This window comes from Mandrillus leucophaeus, unplaced genomic scaffold (assembly GCF_000951045.1).
Source record: "Mandrillus leucophaeus isolate KB7577 unplaced genomic scaffold, Mleu.le_1.0 Scaffold629, whole genome shotgun sequence".
Taxonomy (NCBI): Eukaryota; Metazoa; Chordata; class Mammalia; order Primates; family Cercopithecidae; genus Mandrillus; species Mandrillus leucophaeus.
Genome location: NW_012106797.1, coordinates 1306179 through 1319856, shown reverse-complemented (window position 1 = coordinate 1319856; position 13678 = coordinate 1306179). Strand labels below are relative to the sequence as shown.

General features: G+C 41.9%; 1 protein-coding gene across 1 annotated transcript in view; it reads left to right on the top strand.

Annotated features, from left to right (window-relative positions):
* The first annotated feature begins 1190 nt into the window (after positions 1–1190).
* The window catches only part of LOC105554130 (chromosome unknown open reading frame, human C1orf105), a 59776-nt gene continuing 47288 nt past the window's right edge, over positions 1191–13678 (top strand). Inside the window, exon 1 of the mRNA XM_012000428.1 lies at positions 1191–1408. Coding sequence (XP_011855818.1) covers positions 1388–1408 — 21 coding nt within the window. The 5' untranslated portion in view covers positions 1191–1387. The remainder of the gene's footprint in view (positions 1409–13678) is intronic.

Here is a 13678-nt window from a genome sequence, read left to right as displayed (position 1 = left end):
GAAAATGAAAAATCAGTTTCTTGGTTTAAAATTTTCATATGGCATGTTATATTATTTTAATTGTATCCCCGGTCCAATGACCACCATTTAAAATCACTGGTAACTAAGAAAGTTCAAAGGCTCCAGACCAAGGCATCAACTGAAGCTCATGTATAGCAGAAAGGAATTGAGTTGATGCAAAATAGCACACAGCATGCAGTCTTTTGTCCTTTCCTTCCCCTCCAGTCCAGGCATTTGATTTTTAAATCAATATTCTTACTGGATAGCATTCTTCATCCCAATAGACAAAAATGTACCTAGATGATTTCATACTGCCTCCCCAAATAAAAACAGAAGTTGTCAAAGACAAGGTTTTCTTCAATTCATTTTTTTAAAGTGTTTGGTACTTTTCTACTTTGTCTTAAACATGGACTTATTTTTATATGCAGTGTTACACAGTTTAGATGTTCAAAACTTAAATTGACCTGATGAACGATGAGAAGGAAAAACTCCAGTCATAACAGAATGAAATGACAACCTTACTCAGTTTTCCTTAACAAAGAAGTATGTTCCCTTCCTTACATTCTACAGGCCAGAAAAAAGAGGGTAGGGGAAGAGGATAGGGGGACAGCCTGGAGTAAAATTAAATTATGCTAAGATTTGTTAATATGTACTTAGTAAATAGTATTTCTGTGTTTCATAATGTACCCTTCCCCAACTCTTCTTACCCCCACCTCCACCCCACTATGTTTAACAGAGTTGAAAAATTACTCCCTTTTTCAGAGTTGATCATAACTCAGGAGTCAGGAAAAGTCAAACTATTGTGCCTTTAGTAAACATAACATTCCTTATACATTTTCATTCCTTTATTTATGCATCAAACGTTTCTTGAATTCATGATAATGTCCTAGACCCTGGGAGTACCAGAGAAGTAACAGAATAAAAGTAGCTTACAAAATAGCTAAATAAGCAATTACAATGTAGTGCTATAAAACGAGAAAAATTTGGTTGTTTTTCCAGGTAGAACTGTTCTGACTTCAGTACTGAAGCAGCTATTTGAGTTTTAGTATCCTGTTATCAACTTTACCTGACACATGCTAATGTTCCAGAACATGGTGACTTTGACTTCTAACAAAGAAGGGAATACTAGAACTCATTTCAGCCAATCAGAAACCAAATTTTTCATTCTGAATGGAATTATATGATTCAGGATCTAAATCACACACATGTTGGCAGAGAAAGAGGCATACTGGTATTGAAACTTTAAACTGGCCTGTTTACTTTGTCTCTTAACAAAAACACTTTGGATTGAGGTTCTCCACAGCAGTCTTCCACTGGCCACAGTGAGGGGAGCTAGGTTTCCCCAGTCTCCAGCTACAAAAACTCAGAACATCTAAAGATCTGAAAGATGGAAAAAAGAGAACTAAAGGTAGGAAAAAAAATAAATAAAACTTCCAATTCTTTCCTTATAGGGTTTCCCTGAAAATGTTTGTATGCCTTGGAGGCCACATAAACATTGAGGGGTGTTTCAACAGACAGCCTAGAAGTTGAAAGCCAAAAGGAAGTAAGGTATAACATCTGATGTTCAGTTACAGGTGCAGATACTTTTAATGGGTTTGGAGCATGATACATTTCAATGCTCTTTATCATATAGTTAGAAAAAAATGTTGTACTTGCCAACATCTTTAATATAACTCAGCATTAAGTATGATTTTTTTTAAATCCTCGGAAAATTGATACCAGATTCTTTAGTGCAGTTCCCTGAGATTCAGAAGTAAACTTTTTCAACTGTGAATGCATTTTAAAACAATGAAATTCAGTCACAGGAATTTAAGATTGCTGAGAAAGAAAAAAAAAAAAAAACTTGTATAGACTTTTATACTTACTAGGGTCTAAATCTGAATAAATCATATTGAGCTTATGATACTGTACCACTATATGTTTCCTATTTAAAGGGATATACTAGCTGTCTCTATTACCATAGTACAGGTGCACTTATGATAGGGTTACATCTCAATAAACCACCACGGGTTGAAAATATTGTAAGTCAAAAATGCATGCAATACCCTGATGAACCCATGATAAAGTTAAAAAATCATAAGTTGGGGAGGATGCAGAGCAAGATGGCCAAACAGAAGCCTCCACTAATTGTTCTCCATGAACGAACACCAAATTTAACAAGTATCTAAACAAAAAAGCACCTTCATAAGAACCAAAAATCAGTGATCACAAAGTGACCACAGTACCTGGTTTTAACTTCGTGTTGCTGAAAGAAGTACTGAAAAAGGTAAGAAAGACAATCTTGAATTGCTGACACCACCATTCCCCCATCCCCTGGCAGCAGCCACATAGTGTGGAGAGAAAATCTGTGCACTTGGAGGGAGGGCACAGCGATTGTGGGACTCTAGAATTCCACGCTGCCAACACTGGGCAGAACTTAGCTGTTGCCAATGGAGGGACCATTTAGACCACCCCTAGCCAGAGGAGAATTGCCCATCCCAGGTTTCAGAAACTTGAGTTTCGACTACCTCCACCACCATGGGCTAAAGTGCTCTGAGGTCCTAAATAAACTTGAAAGCCTGTCTGGGCCACAACAACTGCAATACCCAGGCAAGTCCTAGTGCTGTGCTGGGCTTTGAGCCAGTGGACTGGGGATCACACGATCTAGTAAGACACCAGCCAGGATGGCTAAGTAAGTGCTTACATCACCCCTCCCCCAACCCAAGGCAACACAGCTTATGGCTCCAAAAGGGACTCCTTCCTTTGCTTGAGGAGAGAAGAGGGAAGAGTGAAAAGGACTTTGTCTTGCAATTTGGATACCAGTTCAGCCAGAGTAGGATAGGGTACTGGGCAAAATCCTGAGGCACACATTGCAGGCCCTAGCTCTTGGATGACATTTCTAGATATACCCTGGGCCACAAGGGAACCCACTGCCTTGAAGGGAAGGACCCAATCTTGGTAGATTTCATCACATGCTGAATAAAGAGCCTTTGGACCCTGAAAAATCAGTAGCAGTAGCCAAGTAGTACATACCGTGGGCCTCAGGTGAGACTCCGAAATGCACTGGCTTCAGATGTGACCCAGCACATTCACAGGTCGGATGGCTATGAGGAGAGACCACTTCTCCTTGAGAAAAGCAGAGGGAAGAATAAAGGGGACTCTGTCTTGCGCTTAGGTACCAGCTCAGCCATGGTGGGAAAGAGCACCAAGCCAGCTCTTTGGGTCCCTGATTCTAGTCCTTATCTCTTGGATGGCATCTCCGGACCTATTCTGGGCCAGAGAGGAGCTCACTGCCCTGAAGCGTAAGTCACTTTCCTGGCAACATCCAACACATTCTGGCAGAAGAGCCCGTGGGCCTTAAGTGAACGCTGGCAGTACCCCAGCAGTACTCCTCATGGGCCTGTGGTGGTGTTGAACATGAGGAAAAATCCTTTGCCTAGGGAAGGGCAGGAAAGGGTGGGAAGGACTTCGGTGGTTTGGGTGCCAGGTCAGCCACAGCAGAATACAACATCAGGTAGATTTCTAAAGTTTCCAACTCTAGGCCCTGACTCCCAGACAGCATCTCTGGATTCACCCAGGGCCCAGGGGAACTTGAGCCCCTAAAGGAAAGGACACAGCCTTGCTGGTTTTGCCACCTGCTGATTGTAGAGCCCTAGAACCTTGAGCGAACATAGATGGTAGCCAGGTAATAGTTACAGTGGGCCTTGGGCAAGACCCAGTGTTATGCTGGCTTCAGGTCTGACCCAGGGCAGTCCCAGTAGTGGTGGCCACAGGGGTGCTTGTGTCACCTCTCCCCTATCTCCAGTCAGCTCAGCACAGAAAGAGAGACTCTGTTTCTTTGGGAAAAAGTAAAGGAAGAGAATAAGAGTCTCTGCCTGGTAATCCAGAGAATTATTCTGGATATTATCTAGGACCACCAAGGTGGTACCTCTATGAGTCTGCAAGAGCCACAGTGTTATTGGGCTTGGGGTACCCCTTAATGCAGATATGGCTGCAGTGGCCAAAAACTTAGATCATAACACCCAAGTCCCTTCAAATACCTGGAAAACATTCCCAAGAAGGACACATACAAACAAGGCCAGATCAGACACTGACAAGCATCCACAAGCACAAGACCATCCAGGAAAACATGACCTTACCAAACAAACTAAATAAGGCATCAGTGACCAATACTGAAGAGATAGAAGTACGTGACCTTTCAGATAAGGGATTCAAAAATAGCTGTTTTGAGGAAATTCAAAAAATTTCAAGATAACACAGAAAGGGAGTATTCAGAATTCTATCAAATAAATTTAACAAAGAAATTGAAATAATTAAAAAGAATCAAGCAGAAATTCTGGAGTTGAAAAATGCCATTGACATACTGAAGGATGCATCCATCAGAGGCTCTTAGCAGAACTGATCAAGCAGAAGAAAGAATCAGTGAGCATGAAGCCAGGCTGTTTGAAAATACACAGAGGAGACAAAAAAATAATTCCAAGTTGAACCATTATATGTCAGGGACCATCTGTATATATTTTTGTTATTGTTTTTGATGCTACAAGTTACTATTGAATCTAAATACTGTCAACATATTAAGATCAGACTAGGTGGCAGGCTATTGGATGAGTCAACACTGTAAACTCCTACTTGCATACTTGGTTTATAATCAAATCAAATTTTATCGTACATTATGTCACATCCCAATTTTCAGCCCCAGTTCACATCTTCAATAAACCTCACGAACATGAGCCATGAGCAGATAATAACGAAAGCCTAAGGAAGCCCCAGGAGACCAAAGAGTCTTTGCAAGGCAGTAACCAAGAAGTTAGTGATGTGGGTTCTGCCTCTCAGAATAGCTACTAACAAAGTATTTTGATGTTCCACATAACATTATCAAAAAATTAGCCTTTCAGGCTGTAAGGAGTTATATCCCCTTCTTTTTTTTTGGTTTGGTTTTATTTTGTTTTTTGAGATGGAGTCTCACTCTGTGACCCAGGCTGGAGTGCAGTGGCATGATCCCGGCTCACTGCCACCTCCGCCTCCCAGGTTCAAGCAATTCTCATGCCTCAACCTCCAGAGTAGCTGGGAATACAGACGCCTGCCACCACACCTGGCTAATTTTTGTATTTTTAGTAGAGATGGGGTTTCACAATGTGGGCCAGGCTGGTCTTTAAACTCCTGACCTCAAGTGATCTGCCCACCTCAGTTTCCCAAAGTGCTGGGTTTACAGGTGTGAGCCACTGTGCCTGATCTCCTTGTTCTTATCTCTGAGGGTACATTCAGAAGGCAATGGAGAGCAAGTTAGAGCCAAAGAGATGGTTCCTTCTGCCTCTTTTTTTTTCTTTTAAAGACAAAAATATTCTCAGCTACATCCACAAAATCCGCTCAATGCCTTAAAGATCTTTTTTATTTTGCAACTTAAAAAGAGTGTGAGGCCCACAGTGTTCTCATTAACCAGTCCAAATGTCACTCGGGCCCGGCACAAGGCCACAGGGCCAGCCTGGAGTGGCAAGCAGTGAGCCAATAGAGCTTGTAAAGTAGAAGCAGCTCCTCTTGAGCCACGTTTCACGGGAACCTGAGGGACCTCAGCATTAGTAAAATCAATTTGTTCTATCATCCTAATAGTATTATGGTCAAAGAATTACAGAGCTAGTCTGTTTAAGACAGAAGACCTTAGGCTCATACTGTATGTTACTTGATTCTCAATGCCAGTTGGTACCATTTGGTGGCAGAAAAGGCCATTTGTCTTTCTAAGCCCTTTCCTTGGGTACTTTTACCCCTGCATTACCTGATGGGCATAAGGAGGCAGCACCAAATACTGTTGCCAGACTTGTGGTGCTGAGCACATGCCAACCAATTGGGAAATGGCTGCTTCCTGACTACGCCACTGGGGAAATTATCTCATTAATCATAGTAATATACCTGAGGGAAAATGGTGTTTTAATTTTTCGATGATAGTTATTGTTTTCCAAGTTAAACAACCAACACTGATGGCATCTGTGAGTTACAAAAGGAAAACTAAAGCAGAAAGTATAGGCATGGTCTAAGCTAGCACGCCCAGCAAGCCTTCAGCTGTTTCTAATCTGCCTCTCCCCTGCAGCTAAGCTCTCCTGAGCACTCTTGGTGGCCAAAGGAGTATACCTTATCAGACCCGACCTTCCACAGAATGTTGGTCAAACTCTGGCTGTCACCTAAGCTCTGATCACTTTCCCCAAAATCAAAATTTTTAGAGCACTACAATGACACTGCTTGCTAGTAGAAGTTTGCACTGTTCTGAGGAAGTTTGTGACATTATCCCCAAAAGGTCCTTGTCAAAATTCACATCACCCAGAGAATTAGCACATTAATCCCGTTAGTTAGCAATAATATGCTCATGAGGATGTGAAAAGGCCTACACTCTGAGAACACATCTCCTTCAAGGTGAAGAGGAAGCCCCCAAAATTCACCCCTCTGTACCCACCCCTCACACTCACTACTACTATCTGCCTTACACTTACTGGGACTTATATCATTAAGCTTTTATCCCAGCCTGTGTCAATCATCCAAGAACCCCTAGACTTCTAGGCCACTCTCCACACTAATTTCCATGCAGTTCTGTATGTTCCTATTGTTTTCCCATCTCTCCCAAACTTCTGTAACCCTTCCACTGTCTCCTCTATAATTCACTGCCCATGATCAACAAAATTCCCTATATCTTCAACCTATTCTCTGGATATGCACTTCACAATCTTACTCTAACAAACCAGAGTTTCTCTAAAAGCACTACCTCCCCTGCATCCTTTTCAAAAGGTGGCAGTTTGTCTCCCACAGCCCTCACACTGCTAAGCCTGAAGTGGGGTAGTTATCCTCATTTTTTGTTTTGTTTTCAGATCATTCTTCCTTCCTCCTCCCTAAAACCCCCAGCTTTGAACCTCATGGCATCAGATTATAGCACTACCTATATGTCCCTACGTGTTGCTTTTAACTACCAATGCCCAATTCATTCTCGCTTATTTCTTGATGATTTTAGCTACTGTTTCAATGTCACTCCCTCCAGTGATACTCCTGTTTTAACTCTTGGGGATTTTCATATGCTTGTTGGTAATCCACCCCCACCCTGCCTCTCATTTTCTTGACTTCACTCTTCCAACGATCTTTTTTTTCCTTCTACTTGAGTGCTAAGTAGTGAGACCTTGCAATGATCTTGCTCTCCACTCTATCTCAGCTACTTATTTCCAAAATTAAAACCTTGTCTTTCCCCACTCTCTCTTCTCTATATCCTATCTTTCTAGCCTACTTCTATTGTTTTAATCTCTTGGATCTCCAATCTATTAACCTTTATGCTGTCCCTCAGCCCTCTATCCTTCACCCTTCTTAAGGTTCACTCTCCTTACCCAACTTAAATTCCATGGTCAATCATTATCATCATGCCTATGCATATATACCTGTCTCCCTTGCCCTTCTCTCAATTTGTTAAAATCACCATTCTAGGTAAATCTAACTCTCTACCTACTCTGGTTTGCACCCATGTAACTGTACATGGTCTGGAAAGCACACACACAAGCAAAGAACAAAGCCAGGATAACTGGTTTCACCTTAAATTAATCACCACCATACTCAAGTGATCCCTTAATACTGTCAAGCAATTATACTAAGTATCCCTAGTTCATTCACTCTCCCACTGTCCTAAGTTGTTTCACACATTTTCTCTCACTCTGCCATCCTCAATCTCAGCTGATTCACTGTCTCCAACTTCCCTGAGAAAATTGAAGCAATCAGAAAAGAACTCCCGAAGAATCTCATCACCTCATCTACCCATTTACTAATGCTGGTATTCATCTATACTCTGTCTTCCCACTTGTTCCCATAGATCAACCATCCCTGCCCTTGTCAAAAGCCAGGCTTTGTACTTGTGCACTTAGGTATTCCAGAATATTTCCCCAGCAATTCTTCCCTCTCACACCATCAACTATCAGCTCTCTACCATTTCATTTCAATCAAGGTACAAACATGCTATCATTTTTTGGTCTTCACTTTCCCTTTTAGTTTCTGTCCTATTTCCTGGCTCCCCTTTGAAGCAAAACTATAAAGTTGTCTATACTTGCTGCTGAATTTCTCTTCTATTCTCTCTTAAACCCACACCAAACAGGTTTTTATTCCCAGCACTCCAACAAAAACCTGCTCTTTTAAATGTAAAGGTCAATTTTCAGCTGTCTTACTTGCTTTATCATGTTTTTATCTGATCACATTTTATCTGATCACCCACTCTCTCTGGAGACACATTCAATGCTTGGTTTCCAGGACACAGAACTCTCTTGATTTTCCCCTTGCCTCAGTGGTTTTGCTGTCAAAATCTCTTTGCTGCTTCTTCTCCTCAACATTTTACTTTGGAGTTCTTGGTCCTCTTCTCTGTCTATACCCATTTCCTTGGTGATCTCATTCAGTCTCACAGCATTAAATATCATTTATATTGCTAACACATCTCAAATTTATATTGAATTTCATACATCTCTCTCAAACTCCAAGGTCATATTTCCTATATTCCCTACTCAGGGAATATAAGTGTCTTCAAGACATTTCCTACCCCACATGCACCAAACTAAACTCCTAATCTTCCTCCCAAAAATCTCCAGTTACCGTTCCTCTGCCCCCATCTCAATTAACGGCATATCCATATTTCAGTTTGTTCAGGGGAAAAACCTTAATTTATAACTCTTCTCTTTCTTTCACACCCTACATCTAATACATCAGGTAGCCCCATTGGCTTTACTTTCAAATTATATCTAGAACGTGACTACTTTCTGCCACTTCCTCTGCCATCCTCTGTTTTGAGCCACCATTATCCCTTGCTTGGATTACTGCAAAATCCTCCTAATACTTCTTCCTGTGTCTACTCTTGCCCTACAGCAACCAGAACGAGCCTTTCAAAATATGTATCTTCTTTTTCTCCGTGACCCTCCAATGGCTCCCATCTCACAGTAAAAGCCTAAGCTTTTAATAACTTACAATCTCATACATAATCTAGCTTCCCACATTACCTCTATGACCTCATCTTCTGTTGCTCACTCCACTTCAGCCACTCCTTGCTATTCCCCACACACACCAGGTATTCTCCTGCCCAAAGGTTTTGTAGCAGCTCTTCCCTCTGACTGGGATGCTCTTCCCCAGGGAATCTGAATTATTCCCTCACTTCCTTCAAGTCTTTGGTAAAACGTTACCTTTCCCATGAGACCTACTCTGACCTCTTTATTTAATGCTATGCCACTTTTTTTCTTTTTTCCATAGCACTTACTACTGTCTTCCATTTATGTTTATTATCTGTCTCCTCCTGCTATAATGTAAGCTCTACGAGGTCAAGAACCTTTGTCCTTTTTATTTATAGATATATTCCAAGCATGCAGAATGGTATTTGTCATACAGTAAGTGCTCAAAAAATATTTATTGTCAATAAATTCCTGATGCCACACATTATAAAATCTGAACAGTAGAAGGTGAGTAGAGGGAGGCCTATGTAGACACGAAATATTTTGTTGGATTTTGGGGAATATTGTTGGATATTGGGGGAAGAGAATAAGGGATAAAGGGAATGATGAGGGATTTGACAAAGCATTAAAAGCAACTGCCTACCATTATCCTTTAGTCCTGGGTGCCATTCAGCCACAAGCACAGGCTTTGTGTAATAAAAGCAAACTATTAGCGCAAGTTGGCTACATAGCCTTAGGTAATACTTAACCCACTCTGAGTCTCAGTCTCTTCAACTGTGAAATTGAAATAAAACCTCTTACAGGATCGTTGTAAGACGTAAATTCAAATACACACACACAAACACACACACACACACACACAACATGCATAGCACATTACCTAGCATGGATTGGGTGCCCTAAAATACAGGTGCTATTATTTATCAAACCCCTGTATGCCATTTACCTCCTGAATTTATGGAGACCTCAGATTCATTAATTCAGATGTAGTTATTTCACAAACCACAATTCAGCAAGAATTTCGACTCTAATTGCATCTCATTATAAAAAGGGAAATCAATAACTTCCACAAGATGGCACTGTGTTCCAGCCCTGTTTCCTTAAATACACTGGGTTTGAAATTTTGTATAGCTGTGTAACTGATGCCCTCTGCTGACTTGTTTTCTTTTTCTTGTCCTTGAGCCTTTGGCTTAGAGGATGTAAATGATGGCTTGATATGCATCCTCTATATGCTTAGTATGAATTATCAAATCCACAATGTAACCCAGCTGCCCAAAGTATTTCTCAAAAGTTTACTGACACCAATACAATCTCCACACAGAACACCAGGCATGTTGCTACAGCCAGATGCACATGCCTTCTAGTTACATGCCAGTCATAAATCAGCTGCATCATGCCACAAAATAAAGTGCACCTGTCATCCTACAGCTCTACTTCTTCTTAATTCCTTCTATGCCAGCTTTAATCCTTGGCACCATTTTGGAAGGGTTAGCAAAGTTGCCTCCCCATTCCTCTCTCCTTGATCTCACTTGCCACACCACCCTCCAACCTTACCTGTAACTTAGAGTGATAAGAAACAAAGCTGGGAGAAAGGGGTGCAGAGGGAGAAGGGCAGACAGTGTCTTATGCTGGCAAGTATTTGGCAGGTTGGGATTTAATTCCAATGCTACTGTAAACTTTTCCTCCTCACCTTCCCCCTTTCCCACACACACCACAGTATTCTCTAAAACTCTAAATCATTCATATTCTACTTGCACTCTTTCAGTGTGATTCAAATATAAGACAGTGACTAGGTCACTGAATTTGAGTGATGAGTAACTTCCCAGACAACCATCATACTACTTTATACCAATTGTTTTCTAGGCCTGAATCCCTGTGCCAGCAGCCACCAAAGAGGCATGCCACATTTGAGCCTTATCATCCTTCTGATGGCAGCAGTTAAGGGCTCTGGATTGCTTGACATTTTCTCAACAGAACATTTAATGAATTTTTTTATTTGCAATTTTTCTTAAACCTTTATTTATTTATTTATTTTTGAGACAGGGTCTTGCTCTGTTGCCTATGCTGGAGTGCAGTGATGTGAATATAGCTCACTGCAGTCTCGACCTCCTGGGCTCAAGATCCGCCTGCCTTAGTTTCTCATGTAGCCGGGACCACAGGCACTCACCACCACCTCCAGTTAATTTTTTAAAATTTTTATAGAGAAGTGGGTCTCATTTTGTTGCCCAGGCTGGTCTCAAACTGCTGGGCTCAAGCAATTTTCCCACCTCAGCCTCCCAAAGTGCTGAGATTGCAGGTGTGAGCCATTGCACCCAGTCAGGCACAGCATTTTTTACAAACTGAAGGTTTGTGGCAACCTTGTGTTAACCAAGTCTGTCAGTGCCATTGTTCCAATTGGCATGTGCTCACTTCGTGTTCCTGTGTCACATTTTGGTAATTCTGATAATATTTCAAACTTTATTATCACATCTGTTATGCTGATCTGTGATCAGTGATCTTTGATGTTACCATTGTAATTGTTTTGGGGTACCACAAATTATACCCATATAAGAGGGCAAACTTAGTGGATATATGTGTGTGTTCTGACAGCCCCACTGACCAGCTGTTCCCTGTCTTTCTTCCTCTTCTTGGGCCTCCCTATTTCCTGAGACACAACAGTATCAAAATTAAGCCAATTAATTACCCTGAAATGGTTTGTAACTGTTCAAGCAAAAGGAATAGTCGCACATCTCTCGTTTTACATCAAAAGTAGAAATGATTAAGCTTAGTGAAGAAGGCATGTCAAAAGCCGAGACAGGTTGAAAGCCAGGCCGCTTGTCACAAACAGTTAGCCAAGATGTGAATGCAAATAAAAAGTTATTGAAGGAAATTAAAAGTGGTACTCCCATGATACAAAACTAAAACAGCCTTATTGTTAATACAGATAAAGTACTAGTGGTCTGTGTAAAAGACTAAAGGAGTCACAACATTCCCTTAGGCCAACGCATAATCCACAACAAGGCCCTAACTCTCCTCAATTTAACAAAGGCTGAGGGAGGAGAGGAAGTTGCAGAAGAAAAGTTTGAAACTAAGAGAGGTTGACTCACGAGGTTTAAGGAAAGCAGCCATCTCTGTAACATAAAAGTGCAAACTGAAGCAGCAAGTACTGATATAGAAGCTGCAAATTATCCAGAAGATCTAGCTAAGAACATTGATGCAGGCTTCCATTCCAAGATGGCCAAATAGGAATAGCTCCAGTCTGCAGCTCCCAGAGTGATCGATGCAGAAGACAGGTGATTTCTGCATTTCCAACTGAGGTATCTGGTTCATCTCACTGGGCCTGGTTGTACAGTGGGTACAGCTCATGCAGGGCGAGTCGAAGCAGGGCAGGGCATCGCCTCACCTGGGAAGCACAAGAAGTTTGGGAATTTCCCTTTCCTAGCCAAGGGAAATCATGACAGACTATACCTGGAAAAACAGGACACTCCTGCCCCAAGTACTGTGCTTTTCCCAAGGTCTTAGTAACTGGCAGACAAGGAGATTCTTTCCCGTGCCTGGCTTGGCGGGTCCCACGCCCAAGGAGCCTTGCTCACTGCTAGCGCAGCAGTCTGAGATTGAACTGTGAGGCAGCAGCCTGGCTCGGGGAGGGGCGTCCGCCATTGCTGAGGTTTGAGTAGGTAAACAAAGCGACCGGAAAGCTCAAACAGGGTGGAGGACACTGCAGTGCAGCAAGGCCTACTGCCTCTGTAGACTCCACCTCTGTGGGCAGGACATAGCTGAACAAAAGCCAGCAGACAACTTCTGCAAGCTTAATCGTTCCTGTCTGACAGCTCTGAAGAGAGTAGTGGTTCTTCCAGCACAGCATTTGAGCTCTGAGAATGGACAGACTGCCTCCTCAAGTGGGTCCCTGACCCCTGTGTAGCCTAACTGGGAGACACCTCATACAGGTGGGTGCATCTCTGGGACAAAGATTTCAGAGGAAGGATCAGGCAGCAATATTTACTATTCTGCAGTATTTGCTGTTCTGCAGCCTCCACTGGTGATACCCAAGCAAACAGGGTCTGGAGTGGACCTCCAGCAAACTCTAATAGACCTGCAGCTGAGGGACCTAACTGTTAGAAGGAAAACTAACAAACAAAAAGGAATAGCATCAACATCAACTAAAAGACATCTACACCAAAACCCCATCTGTAGTTCACCAACATCAAACACCAAAGGTAAATAAAACCACAAAGATGGGGAGGAACCAGAGCAGATAAGCTGAAAATTCTAAAAACCAGAGCACCTCTACTCCTCCAAAGGATTGCAGCTCCTTGCCAGCAATGGAACAAAGATGAAGAGAATGACTTTGATGAGTTGACAGAAGTAGGCTTCAGAAGGTCGGTAATAACAAACTTCTCCAAGCTAAAGAAGCATGTTCTAACCAATCGCAAGGAAGCTAAAAACCTTGAAAAGAGGTTACAGGAGTGGCTAACTAGAATAAACAGTGTAGAGAAGACCTTAAATGACCTGCTGGAGCTGAAAACCATGGCAGGAGAACTACGTGATGCATGCACAAGCTTCAATAGCCAATTCGATCAAGTGGAAGAAAGGGTATCAGTGACTGAACATCAAATTAATGAAATAAAGCAAGAAGACAAGTTTAGAGAAAAAAGAATAAAAAGAAATGAACAAAGCCTCCAAGAAATATGGGGCTATGTGAAAAGACCAAATCTGTGTTTGACTGGTATAACTGAACGTGATGGGGAGAATGGAACCAAGTTGGAAAACACTCT